General features: G+C 37.7%; 3 protein-coding genes across 8 annotated transcripts; 1 reads left to right on the top strand and 2 right to left on the bottom strand.

Annotated features, from left to right (window-relative positions):
• Nucleotides 1–240: 240 nt before the first annotated feature.
• On the bottom strand, nucleotides 241–11,610 carry LOC121733649 (proteoglycan 4-like). 6 transcript variants are annotated; one of them, XM_042123970.1, is made up of 9 exons: nucleotides 11,592–11,610; nucleotides 9,690–10,867; nucleotides 6,238–6,359; nucleotides 5,935–6,098; nucleotides 5,287–5,454; nucleotides 4,042–4,148; nucleotides 3,219–3,365; nucleotides 1,617–1,737; nucleotides 241–939 (listed from the first exon to the last, which is right to left on the bottom strand). In XM_042123970.1, exons 2-9 carry the CDS (start codon nucleotides 10,830–10,832, stop codon nucleotides 863–865), a joined length of 2,049 nt encoding a protein of 682 aa, XP_041979904.1. In that variant the 5' UTR covers nucleotides 10,833–10,867; nucleotides 11,592–11,610; the 3' UTR covers nucleotides 241–862. The 6 variants fall into 6 exon arrangements, with proteins under 6 accessions (XP_041979904.1, XP_041979899.1, XP_041979905.1 ...); XM_042123965.1 differs by lacking the exon at nucleotides 11,592–11,610 and adding an exon at nucleotides 11,099–11,390; XM_042123971.1 differs by lacking the exon at nucleotides 11,592–11,610 and adding an exon at nucleotides 11,099–11,390 and having other exon boundaries at nucleotides 3,249–3,365.
• A 1,758-nt stretch (nucleotides 11,611–13,368) lies between these two features.
• On the top strand, nucleotides 13,369–15,255 carry LOC121733657 (protein PBDC1). Its single transcript, XM_042123982.1, has 3 exons — nucleotides 13,369–13,455; nucleotides 13,526–13,624; nucleotides 13,895–15,255. Exons 1-3 carry the CDS (start codon nucleotides 13,453–13,455, stop codon nucleotides 14,279–14,281), a joined length of 489 nt encoding a protein of 162 aa, XP_041979916.1. The 5' UTR covers nucleotides 13,369–13,452; the 3' UTR covers nucleotides 14,282–15,255.
• A 348-nt stretch (nucleotides 15,256–15,603) lies between these two features.
• Nucleotides 15,604–17,460, bottom strand: LOC121733651 (bifunctional lysine-specific demethylase and histidyl-hydroxylase NO66). The gene has a single exon (XM_042123972.1). The coding sequence runs from the start codon at nucleotides 17,373–17,375 to the stop codon at nucleotides 15,621–15,623; it is 1,755 nt and encodes a 584-aa protein (XP_041979906.1). The 5' UTR covers nucleotides 17,376–17,460; the 3' UTR covers nucleotides 15,604–15,620.
• Between the last annotated feature and the right edge of the window lie 2,663 nt (nucleotides 17,461–20,123).

The raw sequence follows: 20,123 nt of genomic DNA, 5'->3' as shown, positions 1-20,123 counted from the left end.
GCCTTATCAAAACTATTAAAAACAATAAATGGGTTCAAAAATAACATATTATCTAGTATCTCTAAAGTTACAAAAGCGTCGATAGACTATGTGATAATTCCAGTCAACAAATAAAATAATAAATACATAAACAGTAAAAAAATTGTTAAAATAACTTGTCTTTCATAGTTTTGTAAATAAAATAATATGTACAACCATGTACAGTAAAATAATAAATACATATAATTGCATATTCGGATACTCGATTTTTTATTATAAAACAACATCATTCAACTTTAAAATCATAAAACATAAAAGATTTTGCTCAGCGCCTTAGAACTACATTAAGGCTACTCAATTATTTCATTCTTACATTGTTCAATTCACATCGAACCGAATTTTAACAAAGCACGGTTTGACGTTGCTTATAGAGCAATACAAAATTAAAAATTTCAATTTTGTATCTGTATGCAACGTCTACCGTCGCGTATCGTCTCGGTTAATTATTGTAAAATCTCGAATGTCCTATAATCTATCGACGCTCTTTCGACAGTATTGTGCTATCGCTACGTACTCGGCCGTCACAAGAACTCGGTCGATCGACAAAAATAATAATTACGCCGTCAACCAAAACATGCATTTAAATAATATAATCGATGCCATTGAATAAAGAAGTAGAAAAAAACATTCCAATTTCAAAAGACAAAGTTTTTTTTTCGTGGCCGGGACCATGATATGTAAACTATTTTGTGAACCTGATACAAGCAACATTTTAATTTTAAAATTTCGTTCAGAAAACATGTATAAAAATACTTATCTCTCAATTCAATGGCATATTTTGTGAATGGTTAATGTCCGTTGAAGTGCACTATCGCGGCGTATATTATTTCTTTTTGGCGGAGCGGGTGCCTTTGCCGGTCGACGTGGACGGCTCCGGCGAGACGGGCGTCGATTTCGTCTCTGAAAATTACATGATTTTCAAATGAAAACAAATTGAGCAATTAAATTACAAAAACCTACTTTTTTACCCATTCGAATGCCGAATGGGTAGCAATCAGTCCAGAAAATGTGTCAAGTTTACGTCGAAACCTTCATGAACTACGAGGCAACTCCAAAACTGATTATTAGGCTGCGTTTCCACCAGAGATGTGTTGTGAGGAATGTGTTTTCAAGATCCAATATAGCCTCGCCGCGCTGAGCGATGTCACGACAAGCTCAGGTCAATGAAGCGATTCTATTGGTTCTCAACTACACATTCCTCGCAACACATTTCTGGTGGAAACGCAGCCAAGGTGAAACCACACTAGGCGACACGGCACGACGCGGCATTCCATTTCAATAGAACTGACGTTTTACAATCATAAATCTGACGTTTAACAAAATTACAGATCGACAAGGCTTTACCAAATGAATGTGGCGAAAAAAGGAACTAACGCTGCCATCATACGAAAACGCCATTTTTGACATGTTTTTGACAGTTCTCCACGTTCATTTAAAGCCTTGTCGCACATTATTGCATTATCACACTAGTGCGGTTTCATACAAAGAATATTAGGCTGTGACGTGTCGCGTCGCTTCACTGCAGTATATTTACGCCTTATGCGGTCAGGTGCGACTAAGTAAAGTTACATATTTACCTCTGGTAGACCGCCGCCCCTTAGTCACCGTGGGTGTGGGTGTGGGTGTGGGAGTTTCCTTTTTATCCGCACCCTTTTTCTTATTCTTATTCTTGGGTGTATCGGTCACCGTTGTTGCGGTCTGAAAACGATCACATATTAATTATTTTGTCAAGAAGCTATATTTCAACAAATGCACACAACCCATTTATTTAATTACATATTAAAGTTATATTTACGGTTGACACTATAACTTCTTTTATTTCCTTTACACACAAGTTTATTATTTAAAAAGTACTTTGAAATTATTTGCAGGATTTCTTCTGTCGTTCTGAAAAATAAGTTTGATAATCTAATAGAAATAAAAGAAATTCTAGTGGCACATATAAAAGAATAATAAAATATGGAAGGAGCAAAATAATAAGAAGAAAAAGCATAAAGAATAAAAACTAAAATCACTCGGAACACAAAAGCGGGAATGATTAGATGAGTATGACTGAATTTAGTTCTCTACTTCTAATGTCTATTTTCAACTGTTACAGCAGCATTATTTTTTTGGAAATACCGCTTAATAATTAATTATATTAACCGCTTAATAAATACCGCGTAATAAGTACTTAATAGATTTCATGCATCTCTCCTAATACTTATTACACTATGTTTTCGCATACCCAATGTATATTTTGTGGCTTTTGTAGCAACGGTAAAAAAGTGTAGAAGTTTTTGGCAAATGCTAAATTGGGTATACACAAACAAGTGTACTATGAAAAACGAATGCACCATGAGGACTCATGAATAAAAAATAAATTGTACCTGACCCAAAGTAGCAATAGTACTTGTATAGAACCTTCTAGAATAAACATGCTATGCTCGCTACCCACTGTACGCTGTTGGAATCACATAGACTAGATGATCATTAAATAGATTTACATCATTATGTGATTATCATTAACATGAACAATAAAGAGGTGCTCGAGTTGCTAAAAATTTATAAGGTACATGATTTCTGGTGAATGTGAAATATTTTAAGGCATTTTTAAGCACCCTGTAATCATAAAAATAATTACTCCAAGTTTACACTAATCCATATTTCTGTCGTCAGATATTTTCGAAAAGCCATTTGACAGCCAATAAATATAATAACTTTTATCACTGCGGTTGTTGGTCGGCACTGTTAGCTCTTGTTAGAAGGATCATCTCTTCACGCTCTAATCTTCATGGCTATAAGCGTACTGAGGGTATCGAACAACTACAGATACTCAACATATACATTCCATGCTCTTGTCTGTCTGGGTAAATTATAAACACGGCTATAAATTTTTTCTGGCCTTATAAAATGAATTTAATAAAAAAGTTCTTGCTGCCAAATTTAATTGTTCAAAATTACATTAAAATCATCATAGATAACTCCTGCGCATCCATTGAAAGTACACCACAAAAACCAAATTTTAGGTTCCTCAGTTTTATATTTCTAAACATTTTATATATGGCAACAGTTTGTAATGTATGGCAACAGTTTGTAATGTATGGCAACAGTTTGTAATGTATGGCAACCCCAAACAGACAAGTCACGCGCACAGCACTCTCACACGTCAATGTAAGTGGATGAATGCGGATACGTACATTTCTATATATCCGTTGTACAATGCCTACCTTGCTTGTGCTCGCCACTACGGGCGTACTACCTGCCGATTTTCTGCCCTTTTTGGGGGATTTCGTTTTGCCCTTCGAGCTGCGTGATCGTGATTTTTTGGCGGGCGTCGACTCTTCCTGTTGTGGAAAATTACGTTATATGTAATTGATTGTACCGTTGGTTCTTGGTTGAAATTCATGTTGAACACTAATAAAACATAATTTTTGTGTTTTATTACTGTTCAAGAACTTTTTTAGAGTGGAAAAAGTGCAAGAAAATTGCGTTTTATTAGTGTTCAAAATAACGATAGTCTGTTTATAGCTATATATTGGGTGCAATTTCAGATAATCTTAGAAGAGGTAGTGTAGTTAACATATAAAAATCGGTTAATATATCATGCAATGGGCGCAGACCCACCTTTCCACCCCAGATAAAAAGTAAATGACATATTTATGTTTTGACTCATCGCAGTTAAACCAGAAAACCTTATAAACTGAAACATGTATATAATTTCAATATTACAATATTATAACATGTACTGTAAGCCATCAGGCCCAGCTGACTGACAATAACTAACGTCTTGACATGACCCGACCAAATAACGTACGTCCGCCATTTGCTTATCAATTATGAATTAACTTTTCTGATATAGGAAAAGTATATGCTTGCTCTGCTTTTCATACCTTAGTTAGGCTTCTTACAGACGAACGGTACTTGTCGACGGCACGCGCCGTTTTTTTTTTTTTTTTTACATTTATCTGACGCGTGCCGTTCGTCCGTAAACGCTCTTAGCCTTCACTCAAGGTTACCGACCTCAGAATCCTTAGCAGCGGCGTCCTTGTTGGGCGAGGGCTTGGTGCTGGTGCGCTTGCGGGACTTGCGCTCCAGCTGGGATGAGTCCGTCACCAGAGTCACGTCCACTGTATACAAATATACTTGCCATACATATTTTATTTATTTAACTCTTCTTTGTACCTCACAAGAAACACATACCTCGCGATCCACTTGACGTTAAAAAAATTTGAGCGTTTTGATCGTTTTTAACGTCAAGTGGAATGCGGGGATAAAAATACAATTAACCCTTCGATTGTGAAAAAACGAGACACAATAGAATTTCTATCGTGTCTCGGTCACCGGTGACCATATGGGGCTTGATGAATTAACATGGAAAGACGACACAAATGAACTGCTTATTTCTAATAGAAATCTCTTACAGCAGCCCTATGGAGAGATACAGTATAACCTATACATTTTATATCTAGTGATTTTCAGCTAGTATAAACATTTATTAATACAGAAATAAACCTTGCACATTATATTCTGTCCAGCCCTTGTATAGCTACTGTTGTATAGCTGTTTCGCACCTAGATGTCCATACCAATGTAAACCGAGTGCCACAAGAAAGTCTCTACAATGGGGATTGTCCATTTTTTTTTAATTTTGCTCATTACAAAAACATTTCGAGGAATAAGGTCAGTGATCGTTTTTCTGTATAAAAAAGAAAATATAAACCCATTAGTTACTTATATTTTTGAACAAATATGTTTAACCTTTGTTTGACCTTCAATGGCGTTAAATTAGCAATAAATTCGACCAACATTACGTTTCGAACTTTTGGTAAGCTTCTCGTATCAGCTTTCACATAATGAGAACTTGCATTTGACGAACCAGCCATTATAAATAAGATTGAAAGGAAAAACATACTGCAGAGGTCAATTATTGACCGCCGATGATGACGTCAGAGCGAAACTTTAAAAATTTATTGAGAAAAAACTAGCCAATGAATTTCAAAATTATTTAATTTATATTCTTAAAATACCCTATTTTAACGAAAAAAAATATAAAAAGTACATGTGATTTTTTTTGGACAATGCCCAAAGGACCATAATATTGGCGCCATCATTGCTAATAGACTAGCTCCTAGAAACATTTGTAACCGCTTGTATTGAGTAACTATGCCCAAAATGTTAAATGAAGAACTCTCACAAACTGCGTGACGCGCGTCTACGTGTTCGCGATCAGCATAACACATAACATGACACACGGTGTAACACTCACGTCCGTCGGGGTGCTCCTCGCTGACGTCGAGCTGCGTGGTGCCGGCGGCGGCGGCGTCGAGCGCGCGCTGCAGGATGGAGCGCACGCGCGCCCGCTCGCTCGCCCGCAGCACCAGCCCGCCGCCCGTCGCGCGACGCATCTCTAAAGTCGTCATAAGGCAGCCCGTGTCTGGAATTTGGAGATGACAATTAGTTTTTTGTAGGAAACCACTTGAGTGTTAGAGCGCCGCCGTTCGATTCGAATCCAAACACGAGATTCACGGATGATGGAGAGAAGTGTCATGTGAGGTATTTGATGCGATTTAGTGCGTAAGCCCCTTTAGAAATACTTGTAAATCTAATTCGGTCTGGATTCAAGGATTCGGATCGGACGTAACGTAGAAGCGCTAAGACCCATATAAAAATCTTCCACCCGACTTATTACACGGGACCAAAAGTGTCTCCATACGAAATTTAATCTTAATCGGTTCAGTGGTTTAGCTATAAAGAGGACAAATACCATTCCCATCCCCCTCATGTACCTATCTCATCGCAATAGTCGGGTATGTGTAGTGTTGTATTGTCTTTTCATGTAACAAGGTTTCATCATAATCGCTTCAGCGGTTTAAGCGTAAAGAGCCTAAATACCATTCCCCCCCCCCTCACATACCTATCTCATCGCAGTAGTCGGGCTTATAGACGTCGCCGGTGGAGTTGGAGGAGACTTGGGACAGCCAACGCACGCGGATGATGCCGGAGTCCCGGTACACGTGCTGCAGCAGCTGACAGATATAGTAGCCGTTCTCCTCGTTGCGTACAGCCACGTATTCGCGGCTAGAACAAATTACAAATATAATTGTGGATTGTAATTTTGTAAATACTTATGTAAAATATGTAGTTATGTGTGTTATTCTTGGATATTATAATTAAAATGTGGATATATTAATTAATATTTAATACTGAACATACACACCTGACAAACAATCGTAACTTGTCTTTGGACTTCTTGGCGGACTGTTCCTTAGCCTTGGTAGCACTGGAGGGACCAGGCGAAGAGATTGATGTGTCCAGAGCTGATGCCTGGTACGGTTGTACCTGAAAATAAAATATAATAGTTAAAAAAAAAACTAAAAAACGTTTATATTTATTTTTTTCAATTATTTATTATCATTGGCTCTTAACACAATATAGGCAAAGTTACGGACTAATTAGATTACTGGCGATAGGTAAAAAGTGTGCTCAGATTATGTTAGGTACATACATACAGCCCAAGCTAATAAAAGTGTGTTAAAACAATATATCTTTATTGTGCTACCATCTCGTAATTGAAAATTTGCTTATCAATTTGTTTCTCAGTGAAAAGTAGGCATCAGCAAGACTATTATTATTAATATTTATTAAATCCTTCAAACTAAATCTTGAGTCGCATCTCTAAAATTGTCATATTAACCAGGGATGTTGTGCATCCCGATTTTTTCACATCCGCGGATGCGAATGCGGATGCGGATTTTTAGAGGTTCACATCCGCGGATGTGACGTGACGATAAGTTTTGTATCGTCAATGAGTGTACAATTGTAACATGTTTTAAACTACTAACAACATGATCTCAGTTACATTCAAAGGAATTTGAACGAAAAATTCCTTTGTACTTCTCAATAACTTATGATTCATAACTTATTGAGAAAAAGAAAAACTTCATAAGTTATGAAGTCTTCTTAGCCGAGATAATTTTCTTTTTAAATTTAGCATATTTCCTACTCCCGTGAATTTTTCCACATATTTTTCAGAATCAACCGTTTAGCTAATAGCTGTTAGAAGGGGGAGACACTGGACACTAACGATTAATTCTACTTTAAAACCTTGGATCCCTGAATACTCGTAATATATTTAAAAACCCTATCCAACGACACCACAAACGGTGGAGTGGATGCAAAATTCTAACTGTTGGTACTATAATGAAACCCTCTATTGTGCGTGGCCGATTAATTGGCCGGCTTTTTCGCTCCCATTGGTCATTTGTCACGCTCAAACGGCACGCGCCTTTCACAGAACCCGCCGCTTTTTTCTTGTCGCAACTCGTATGACATTCGCATCCGCATAAAAATTCGCATTGATTTAATGCGGATGCGGATGCAGATGCGGATGTCCAAATCTATGCGGATGCTTCGCATTTACCGATGCGGATGTGGATATTCGCAACATCCCTGATATTAACTCTTATCTAATCGAAGTTTTTGGCGCAATTTCTCGTTTACATATCGCCATAAGGAGCTAAAGGACGAAAAAAACGAGTGATATCGCAAGTCCTAACCTAACCCACTTGTACTATCAGAGAAGTTGATTCATAGACAGATGGCGTACCTACATAATTTGGTCGCGTTACGTCAGAATTAACATTGCATTGACATGATCCGACCAAATGACGCTGGTCTGTCAACTGCCTAGAAGTCTATTTCCTCAATGGTACAAGCTGTCTAGGTACCGCTCGTTTCCGTAAAACTAAAATGATCAGATGGTCCCACAGTCTAACCATCCACAAATCGGATAAACTGGTTACATGCCGACGAATTCTTACGCATTCCCAGTAGCGGTAATCACGCGACACGTCAACGTAAAATGAACCTTATGAAAAAAGCATAAAGACGATTTTACCTTGTCAGTTAGTGTAATCCAGTAGGCTATGCTTTTCAAGGAAATATTTTACATAGAAAATTTTAACAACCTACTTATATGTAGATGTTTTGGAGTCTAGACTTGAGTTTTACTAGCTAAGTTCTTGTGGGTTTCATGTGGTTTTACTTTTATTATTTTTGACCCCTACTCTTAAATGTTTTGACTTTTGATGTATCAAACAAATGATACGTTAGGATTAAAAAACTACACTTTTACTGCACTGCAGTTTTAAGAGAGCGAAACAAAATTATTATCTTTAGTAACTACGTGAGCTTCTAGTAAAATAAATCTGCTTATGTAGTGAATAAAGCTGGATTTTGAGTTCTTTTATGCAATGAACAATGTCTTTTGTTGCCTTAGTTACGGAAAACCTTGAAGTTAAAGCAATAAAATACCCTCGATCGAATACGTCCAGAGAGACTTATTTGGGAAGACTTGAGCTCGACAGCATCATTGGACCTATAGTAGTCACCCACAGTAGCCGCTTCCCGGTCTTCAGAACTCAACCTCTTCCTCCTCAATTTAGAATATACATGTCTCTTTCTACGGCTCTGTTTCTTATCACTTTGACCACTGTTTGTTATTTGGTCATCATGTTGATAGCACATATCGAATTTTATAACATCTGATATATCTAAGCTCTTTCTGAACTCTAAAGATGTGTCTAGTGTGCCAGCTATATCATCAATGTCCATATCTAAATTAGCATCATTAGCAAAGTGGTTCAAAATATCATTTGGATTTACACAATTTAGTTTACTTGTACTTGTAATATTATCTGTAGAAGTTTTTTCAAATTTCGTTTTATCTACTTTTTCTTCTTGGGTCTTTGCATCTCTGTCTAAACTTGTAACTTTACCAAGATTAATGAAACCATTTTCTTCCATATTTTTAAAAAGTTATTAGGTATCTGATTCCTTTTTATAAAGAGCAATAATTAAGTGACAATTCTATATTTGAATTTGTCAAAAATATTTTTTGAAGATTTGAAGTCAATCACTTTTTTATGTACTTCTTTGCACAGGCAAAAACACTTGTATGCTCATAATATGGTTTACAGTGCGTCAAGAAAGTGAAGAAATTAAAAAGTGGCAACATCGTGGTGTCATCCCTTTCAAATCAATCTAAGAAAAAAAGGATGACACTATGATGTTGCCACTTTTTAATTTCTTCACTTTCTTGACGCACTATATGTGTTGATAATTAAAATGTTACCTAGTCCAACTAGATTTTACTTGGACTGTAATAACTAATGTTAGGTGTATTTGAATATAATATATTTAAATTTCATCTTTAAAATATTTTGTCATTTTCAGACAAAAAAAAACGGAAAATAGGGAGAAGGCAAAGAGTAGACAGAAAAAGTAGATAAAGAAATCCTAATAGTTAATGACTAAAATATATGATGAGTGGTTTAGGTAGCAAGGCATTAAAAATGAGGTCCTCTACAAATGAAGTGATTTGATTGAAACAAGCCTCTGAAATGGTTGTGCTTTGTTACTAGTACTTGACTATTATATAAATATACACAACTTGATATCTATATTCTATAATATACTGGTGGATGACATCATAGTTTTAATATAGCAGCTACTTAAGTACAATACTTGGGTTTGCACATTGTTAGGAATAACTATATATAATTTTTCTAAATTCTCTATCATAATTTTAGTGTACACTTGTGACAATGGAAGTGAAATAAAAAAGTGCAAAACATTTTACAGCTCAAACAAAAGAAAAACCTAACATACCTGGGTACGATTCCTCTTAGTTCGACTCGGAGTTTCCACTTCAGGGGTTTTCTTGGCTGGTGTAACTCCATCAGTTTTGTCGGACAAATGTTTCCTTTTCCTCAAGGGCGGGGTCACCGTTGCCAACTTTAAGTTTGATTTAGCTGTGCTCTTGACTTCCGCCTTTGTGGCAATTTTTGTTTCAGGCTTTTCGCTTTTACTCTCAGGTGCTTCTTTAGGAGTGTCTTGAGCAGGATTCTCAGTTTTAGGTTCCGCCTCCTCCTTTTTTTCCTCAACCGGCTCAGGAGGTTTTTCAATGTTTTCTTCCTTCTTTGCTTCCGTTGAGCTGGGAGTCGACGAACTTTCTGGTTGTGCAGGTTTGTCCGCATTCTGGTTCTCATTTGCAGACTCAACCAATGGTTTATCATCCGCTATCGGTGCTACATCTGCAGCAGGAGTAGCCTTAAGCTCCGATGGTTTGGCAGGTTTAACAGAATCATTTGCTGTTGCAACTTTGGGCTGTACTGGACTCTCGGGCTGAGTCATTGTGGTGGAATTCTCAGGCTTCGGAGCTGCAGAGTTTTCTGGTGGCTTTGGCGTGCTCGGTGATGTTTTAGCAATATCCTGCTTGTCGGACTGAATCTCAGGATTCACCGGTTTAAGTGGCGCCGGTTCGCTCGTAACCGGGGTCGGAGATTCCACGCCATTGGATTGACCCGTGGAGTCGGGTTCCTTCTTCTCGGGTGACCTCGTCAGGGCCAGAGGCTGGGGAGGGGTATTCGGTTTATCCTGCACCAAACTGAGTGGTGCACTGGTGGTGGCGCTCTTGGTGGGACTCGCTGCGTTATTGGTGACCACTACCGCGTTCTGCGTGGCCAGGGACAGGTTCCCATGGTGACTCATGTTGGCAGCCATCTGGGCCATGTTGGCGGTGACGGGGGCCATCGACGGCGCCGCGTGGGGTGGCACCGGCGGCGTATTGGCCTGGTGCGAGAGGTTCTGTCCCACTAAGTTATTAGCACTGTGGTTGATGGAGTTGAGGGCGCCCTGCGGGAGCGCTACTGCATGGTTCGCGGTGGCCACGTTCGCTTTGGCGGGACTCGTCTGATTACCAGCTTGAGGTACTCCCGACTGGGATAGCACGGGCTTTAATGTAGAGTTCATAGTACATTAACATTCGTATGGAGCGCGCCAACGAGCTGAAACATAAAATGCGACTTTACACTGGCGCTACTCGAAGTAAACGCACCGAAATGTCTTTGACCCAAAACAATAACTCATAATATATAACTCAGTCGGACATAGGTATATTACGTGCGCGCGTATCAACGATCACTAAACTTGCTTGACTTTCTGAGTTTGTATATTTGTTTGCTTCGGCGTTCCTTTAAAAACATTGTTAAGGGATACAAATGAAGATAATATATACCCACAATTTCGAATGCCCACAAACGAAATTACAGAAAGGCGGCAGTGATCGCCGTAAATATGCGTTGCTTGAAAACTTCCGATTTTTAATCTACTGTCATAAATACCATGACACGGTAAAGTTCATTACACTCAGCACGTTCAATTTGAACACAAAATAGAAATGCACACAAACATACTAACACTTTCTGTTTAATTTTATGTAAAACTAAAAAATACTTCTAATGATTATTTCAACAAGTATTATGCACAGTAGTTCTGTGATGGCGTCGGCCCAACGCGCATGCGCCACCCTCTTTCTCATAACGACCAATAGAAAACAAGAGAAAAATAATGCCGGAAGAAATTATATTCTGCAAGAGGTTTTCGACATACAGCCTATATTTATAATTTATATCTATATATATAATATTATTTATTATAATATTGTTACAACTTTCAGTGTATTATTAGATAATTAGACGTAAAATCGTTTAAAAACAAAGGAAACCTTACCAATTTGCTAGTTTTTACATGGATAATAAGCGTAGAGAGAATAATTAACGAAGTTGATAATATAATGTCGGCTGTACACTCTCGCCGAGACACAGCGAGGCGGCCCGAGTGCGAGAGTGTAAATGGGTGCGCTCGCCTCGTCTCGCCTGTCTCGGACCCTCTCGGTCCGGTGTCGGTATTTGCGCCCGAGACAAAGGGTCTCGCGAGGAAAGCGAGCGCATTACTGTAGACTCTCGCGTTTTTCACTACTAGTCGCGCCGCTAGACAGTGCAGAACAGAAAAATAACAATAATAAACGTCAATATCAGTCATTATCTGTGAGAAATAAAATTAAATATGATTATAGATCTTTGGATTACAATGATATCTTTCGATGCATAGAGAAAAATAATGGTCCGTCTTCTCTGAGTTCATAACTGCAATTGAACTAAGCGAGAATGTACATGATCGCACTCGGGCAAGGGGCTCTCGCACGAGACTCTCGCCCGAGAGCTCTCGGCGAGAGTGTACAGCCGACATAAAGCTTCGACTTTGAAGTTTAGAGCTTGTTTTGATAGAAATGAAAACTTAATTCTAATGAAATTTTCAAAATACATTAGAACTACGTACTATCGTAGTATCCCCACTACTGTGGGGATACTACGATAGTGCATAAAATCATTGCATAAAAATATTATTTCTATTTACGCCAGTATTATTATAATAGTACTCTGTGTTTATATTGTGGCGGTACCCAAAATTCACCTAACATTCCTGCATTTCATGAATCATGATAATATAATATCAATAATCGATTAACGAAGTATATAGGTGCGACAAGGCTTTAAATGAACGTGAGCGGGGGCGCTGCTCGTAAAGGAGAATTAAGAGGCCCATTCACGGCAGGCCGCAGGACTTCCGTGCAGTCCTGCCGTGAATGGGCCTCTTTACTGTCAAAAATCGGCCGAGTACGAGTAGGACTCGCGCACGAAGGGTTCCGTACCATTTAAGACCAAAAATAGGTAAAAAATTGTACTTTTTGTATGGGAGCCCCCCTTATTTATTTCTTTTATAAAAAAATTAATATAAATTATTAAAGAATAAATAAAATAGAGTATTTTGTGAATATTTCAGGTGTCTACCTGTTGCCATCATTGATATCGAGCAAAAAATTGCAAATCACTTTTCTTGTATGGGAAATACTAAAAATACTGAAATTTGGACAGAATGTGTATTTCTGTTGCCGCTATAACAACAAATACTAAAAATAAAATAAATATTTAAGGGGGGCTCCCATACAACAAACGTGATTTTTTTCGACCTTTTTTGCTCTATATCAATAATGGCAACAGGTAGTTACTTAAATTTTTCACAAAATCCTTTATTATATGTGTACTTTAATATTTAATTATAATATTAAAGAATAATAAAAATTTAAGGGGGGCTCCCATACAAAAACACAATTTTTGGCCTATTTTTCCTCTATAACGGTACGGAACCCTTCGTGCGCGAGTCCGACTCTTCACTTTCTTGACAGACTATAGGTATATTTATGGTCTCTTGTCTATAGACAAAATTTTGAGTGTTTCTATATCGTACTAGTATACTGGACAATACGATCAGTAGTATTTGACGAGATTTCATTGGCTACGGAGACGTCAGATATCACCGAGCAGTACTGTGATTAGGATACGAGCACGATTTTGACATTTTAAATTTGAATGTGAACTGACAGTTCAATAAATTTTGAGCATTGTGCACCCTCAATGAATTGATTCCAATATTTCAAACAGTGTTATTCTGATTTCTTCCTTTAAACTTCTTTTAGCGTGCTGCACGTTTAGTGAGTAAAGCAATCTTTGGAGCGTACACAAATCGAGCCATGGCAAGTACATACAGTTATAGTACAATCTTATATAAAACAGTGTGCGATACTATAATTTTATGTATTACAGGATGTTTTGACGAGGCCGGCTGAAGAATTCGGCAACGATGAGACTCTGGAACATTTGTGGGCGGCTAGGGCCATGGAACATAGCGACATTTACTTTAACGTGAGCAGTTTCACTACAAAATTACATTCCTTACCTTTTATTTACCTAGCATATGTCATTCTAACAAGTTGTAACATATTATTAAGAACCCTACTTGCGCGGTTTTAACCCATCATTGCCGCATAACAATTGAAAATCTATTGTGTCTGCGATACCCACAATGGAGGTGTTAATGGAAAATACTAAAAAAAGTGTTAAGTAATTAAAGTTTGTAGGTTAAATGCCCATCATCACTAATTGCTAATCATATAAATTTTATAATAATTTCAGGTACTATGCTCTGTAGACACAAGATGGCTCCGACTGACTCCTCACGATGATCTAATCTACACACACTTTAAACAAGATTTCCCTGATCTTAATGTTTCCCTAATCAAGGAAAATGAAATCAAGAACAGTGTCAATAAAGTGAAATGGCGTATGTACTGTGAGAAGTTCAAAAACATTGTCGAGGACTACAGCTTCGGAACTTTGCTAAGAGCAGACACCACGGGAGATTACTCAGAACAGAACACAATATTAGTGCCCAGAGTACAGTTCTATGCGATAGAAATAGCAAGGAATCGGGAAGGACTAAACAACGAGGTGAAGAAGAAATACAAATGTGCATCTAAAGCCAATATGGAAGCCCAGCGTCAGAGTGAAATTGCAGCTTAAACTTATGTAGGAGGTTACCTGCAAAACTCACGTCAGATATTAATACAATAATAATAAAAAATAGCATATAAGACTTAACAAACAGCTCTGAAGTTAACAATATTATCAATATCTATGTTGGTGTGAATCATTCGTAAAAATATAATGACTTCTCGCTGCTTAATACAAAAAGGTCTTGCAATAAATAAATAAACAAATAATTTCCGCTAAAGCAAAACATATGATTAGGTTATTTATACATTTTATTTTGGGTGTCGTTATAGAAGCAGCTACCATTGAAATTAATCCTTCGATTGTGGATTCTTGGAAATCTATTGGAATCTTGGAATAATGCCTGAGCTGTTCTTAAAAAAGTCCATTTAAAGTAATTAATTATTGCATATTTTGTTTTTATTATCAAGTAGACTTTTATGTATCAGATATTGCTAGAGGGAAATAAAATTCATTAATGTCCAGTAGTAATGTACTTATAGTCAGATAAGCCAGCTAAGCTAAGCTTAATAAAATTATTTGTATAATCTGCCATTATTCTAATGAAACATAGAATTTTACTTTTTTTTCATAAGGTATTAAGAATATAAAAGTTGAATAACTGTAACTCCCTTCAGGCAGATTTTCCTGTCACGCTGACCGTCGGCGCCGATACCGAAATGTATGAAATATAAGCGCAGACCGCTACGCGTTATTAAAAAACGCTTTCTACAATTTCATTCATCTCGGGCCATCAGCGCCGACGGTGCGCGCGCAGTCAGCGTGACAGGAAAATCAACCATATAGATTAAGTTCTGTAGAATATGCCATACTCAAACCATATATTAAATTACTATGTTAAAAATAGTAAGTCACACACTCTCATGTTTCACAAGCCAATGTCCCTTTACTGTAAAATAGCTTTAGTAGTTTTATATTACTTGAGCAGGAGGGAATAAGGTGCTCAATTTATTATGTTTTGATAATAAATGTTGAAAATTTTATTACACTTTTTATTTTCAGTAACTCAATAAGGCCATAGGTTCAAGTTTGAGTTACCATCTTATTTCACAAACTATTCCTTATTATTTCAATCTTCACTACTTTTTTTCATAATATTGAATTTTTTAATCATAAACTGAATATTTTTTGTATGTGTGAATGTTAGATATTCTGACACAATAATTACTAAACTGATATTAGTATTACTACCATCTACCTTGATCGTGGGAATTGCAGACACAATAGATTTTCAATTGTTATGCAGAACCCGGGTGCCGCGTTTTGGGAGTTGATGGGTTAAGAACATGTTGATATAATTTTATCTGTAGGTTTAATCTGAGGAAAAAAAGTATAATACAAAAAAAGTTTAATCATCATCAATATTAAACAGGGGATATTCTGTCATTATCAGGCCTCTGCTCCACAAGGCATCTGCAATGGTTAGTTTGTCCGTGTCTTCTGCAATATCCAAATTCTCAATTGAAACATAATTTGGATATGTCGTTATCAAAGTCTCTATAGCGGGAGCCAAATCTTCAGAAATCTCTAAGAATGGCAGCTCACTGCCATGATATTCGAGTGAGTTTTCAGCATGATAGTAAATCCGTATTTGGTCTTCTGATACCATACGAATTATGTTCTTACGTAGCAGCCTGATGTTTGTATCTAGGGACAGTTCAACTCTGTTAATTACTTGTCCGTTTTCTACCATAACATCAGTGTCTCCATAAACTGTTACCGCCTTCTCCAAGTCACTCAGCACTGGAGGGAGGGCATCCTGTTGGAACTTCTTGCAAACTTGGTCAGCAGCCTCATCGATTGGTAAACAACTCTTGATCTTGTCAAACAATTTGTGTACAATGTCTGTTATCTCAAATTTGCGTGGTGTGTTCACATCTGAATGTATAAGACCAAAATGTACACTTAAATCTAAGGGTAAACCTTTTCTAAAGTCAATGTTTTCATTGATGGCTATTTGCAGCGCAGCCGGTAGCATCTTCTCAAACAAATCTGCCCATGACTGTTTCTGATACATGCTAACTGTAACATGAAGAGAATGTTCACCGTCTATTGTGACACCCTGATGAATGTAGCCCCTGGGGAAGTAAAGTAAATCACCAGCTTCCAGAACTATCTCCATTATAGGTTCACCAATTTCTTCTTGACTAAAGTTTTTGGAGGACTCTCGGGGCAAGATCTCGCTGTCATCTCTAGGTTTATAAATACGCCACTTCTTTTTACCTTCCGCCTGTAATATGAAGGCTTCAATATCATCGTAATGAGGTGCAAAACCTTGACTGTCAGGTGGGGTTAAATAGGCGTTGGCACCAACGAACGAATGAAAGAACTCCTGCAGTGTAGCATTAAGGAGATGAAGTTTAGGAATATACGTCTGAGGGTTTAGTAACCTCACGCTACATCCATTCAAGTAGTAGTCCCAGACTAAGTGTGGATGTGCCCTTCCTTCCGGGTTATGCGTTTCCCTTTGTTCATCCTTATACGACGTTATGTCAATGTTTTTTGTGAATTGAATGTTCTCAGTCCTTAACATATTATCTATGTCTGGAGTGGATATAATATCTTTGTAGTAGTTTGACTTTTTTCTGGCGATGTGTAGGGGCTTCTTCTCCCATACCTCAGTTAGGAACTCATCTGGGTCGAAAGGCGCAACCATCCACTTGAATACTTTCAGGCCTTCTTCGCAGCTGTCTGTCATGACGGGAGTGAACTCTATGCCCCCGCTGGAGTGAGAGCAGCTGCTGACGCTGTCGTCGCCGTCATCGGACAGCGCGGCAGCAGGTGCTGGCACTAGACGTGGTATATCCTCGTAGTCGTCATCCTCGGTATCGCTCGCAACTTTCTTAGGACTAGCTAGCTTGTTTCGCTTCGATTTTTTTTTCTTGTGTAATTTTTTCTTAGTTATATTTTTCGGTTCCTTGGTATGTTTTTGTTTCTTGTTCAGTTTTGCACCCATTTCTTTTAAAACATCGTCTTTCAAATTTTTGACTAACACTTTGGGCGACAACGATTTCATATTTGCTTTATTTTTCTTTTTATTATTTTTAGTTTTCTTTTTATTGGCGCTATACATAGCAAATGCCGATACTGGGAGGTTATCCATTGTAAAAATACTTATAAAGTACCTGATGTTAACAAATATGACCTTCTCTACTTAAAAATAATGATTTCTTAAAAGTTTTTCTCGTAAATTTTATATTTTTACTTGATTTTTACAATATTTTATATAATATTCTAACCAAAAATAATATGCAGAAGTTTTATCTTCTTTATCTTCTTTCTTTTTTTTCTTATTATGGCACTTCGGCTATATAACCATGGCCACGAGTGTCGAGTATATATTATGGCGGGAAAACAACATTCCAATAATATTAATATCAATTTTCAAATTTCATCATCGTTTTTCTAAATCGTCAGGTAAAGTCAATTCAGTCAAGAAGTCAAGTCGGTCGATCCAGTAGACGCTTTACTGAAAATTTCGATGGAGTTTTGGAGGGAACACAAAATAATACGTTTCTATACCTATTGCATCACTTTCCTACACTTGTGCACGATAACGAATATCTAACCGAAATGGTTGGAATGGTTGGAATGGAGACCGGAATTTATGCCGATGACGTCATCCGCAGCTGCGTCTATGGGTCAATTTATATATTTAGTGCAGAGTCAAAGCGCATCGAAAAAAAGTATCAAAACTGAACATAGCAAATCCAACCTTAACTCTAAAGCGTTAACGCACACATTTCATATATACATTAAAAACCTTCCTGCCTTTTGATATATTGATCCTTGTTAAAAATAAAAATACACGTATTTTTTCTTTTATAATCACTCAGTACTAAAATGTTGAGAAATAGCTTCCGAAAGTTACCCTAAAAAACACTACAATTAATGGACACGACAGTGACCGTTCTGCAACGATTTTAAATAGGATAAAATATGTCATTGGAAAAAAATAACACCCAATTTTTTTTGGTTAAATGGACTCTCCTAGTGATAACTAAGCCCTGGAAAAAATTTGGCAGGAAGGTTTAATTGCACCCTGTATAAGTGCTAACCCTAGCCCCTACTCCTAGCGGGTAGCGCAAACCATAAAGTTAATATTACCTATTCCGATAGGTAATATTAACTTTATGGCGCTAACCGAACCAGTGCGGTAGCCGGTAAGTACCTAATGCCATTATGGGTGAAAGGCGGGAAAATAATCCATACTAATATTATAAATGCGAAAGTATCTCTGTCTATCTGTCTGTCTCGCTTTCACGCCAAAACTACTGAACCGATTGTAATGAAATTTTGTACACATATAGTCTAAAGCCTGAGAAAGGACATAGGCTACTTTTTAACTGGAAAAGGGGGTTGTAAGGGGGTGAAAATGCGTAAATTTGGTCAAATTAAGTTAGTTCCAAAAACTCAAAATAGATGGCGCCAAGAGTCCCCTAGATCGCGCTATTGCTTGCTCATGCGTATTTCTATAAGAGGTGATACCATGTTAAATTAGGGTTTTCGATTCTTTCGATTGTTATACACGTTATTAAGTATTAACTAAGAACTCACCTACCAACTTAGATTAGATATCAAATTCAAAAACAACAGCGCCAAAACTACTGAACCGATTGTAATGAAATTTTGTACACAGATAGTCTAAAGCCTGAGAAAGGACATAGGCTACTTCTTACTGGAAAAAGGGGTTGTAAGGGGGTGTTTATGCGTAAATTTGTTCAAATTAAGTTAGTTCCAAAAACTGGAACAGATGGCGCCAAGAGTCGCCTAGATCGCGCTATCGCTTGCTCATATGTATTTCTATAAGAGGTGGTACCATGTTGAGTTAATATTTCGATTCTTTCGATTGTTATACATGTTATTAAAAAACTCACGTACCTATAATAAATACTAAATAGTTTATGGACTATGGGTATTGGCTATTGGGCAAAGCTAAAGTTGTGTAATGCATTATGCAGTTAAGTTGTGTAACGCTAAATAAGCTTTAAAAGGTATAAAAAAGTTTATTAAAAAAAAAATCATATTATGTGCACACTACACGGCTGTTTTGGGTATTCTGATTTAAGGGGTACCAGGGTTTTAAAGAGCTTTTGACACCAATTTTATTGACACCGCGCGCTATAAACTGAAGTCCACGCTGACGAAGTCGCGGGCAACAGCTAGTTTTAGCATAATTTTTGTATTATCATTTAAAGCAGTGGTCCCCAACCTTTTTTCATACGGGCCACAAACATGTTTTGGTATTGGTGTCGCGGGCCGCAACAAACATTTTTTAGGGTGAAAAAATAGCTTTTTTCAAAATTAACGATTTAAAAGTGGAAAAAAATTTACGACTTTCAACAACGACATTACATTATTTTGCCGTTGGGTGTAAATTTTTAAATGGTTTAACAGCACGCGGGCCACAGATAAAGCCCTGCGGGCCACATGCGGCTCACGGGCCGCGGGATGGGGATAGCTGATTTAAAGAGGCTCCATTCCACCGCGGCACACGCTGTGCACAGCCACGCGCACGCGTGGATGTGCACGGATTTATTTCTTTGACTACGTGGGTTTCCACTGCCTATGTACACGCTTCCGTGTATCCCGTGCATAAAGGTCAGTTAACAAGAGCTGGCACGATCAACACATTTAAACATTGCGCTTGTGCGTGACGTCGCGTCGTACTGCATTCTCGCGCGGGGTCTTATGAGCGTGATGGGACAGTTATTGTTTTTCTTATGCTAGGTACTGTTTAATATAAATACAGCGTGATGTTACAAGTCGGCAACGTGTGATCGGCGCGGCTCGGCGCGCGGCCAGGGTTCGGAATTCGGAACCGTATGATAATAATTATCGTACACATACG

This window comes from Aricia agestis, chromosome 14 (genome assembly GCF_905147365.1).
Source record: "Aricia agestis chromosome 14, ilAriAges1.1, whole genome shotgun sequence".
NCBI classification, from domain to species: Eukaryota; Metazoa; Arthropoda; class Insecta; order Lepidoptera; family Lycaenidae; genus Aricia; species Aricia agestis.
The sequence above is the reverse complement of the archived record's forward strand: the minus strand, read 5'-3'. Positions and strand labels throughout refer to the sequence as shown.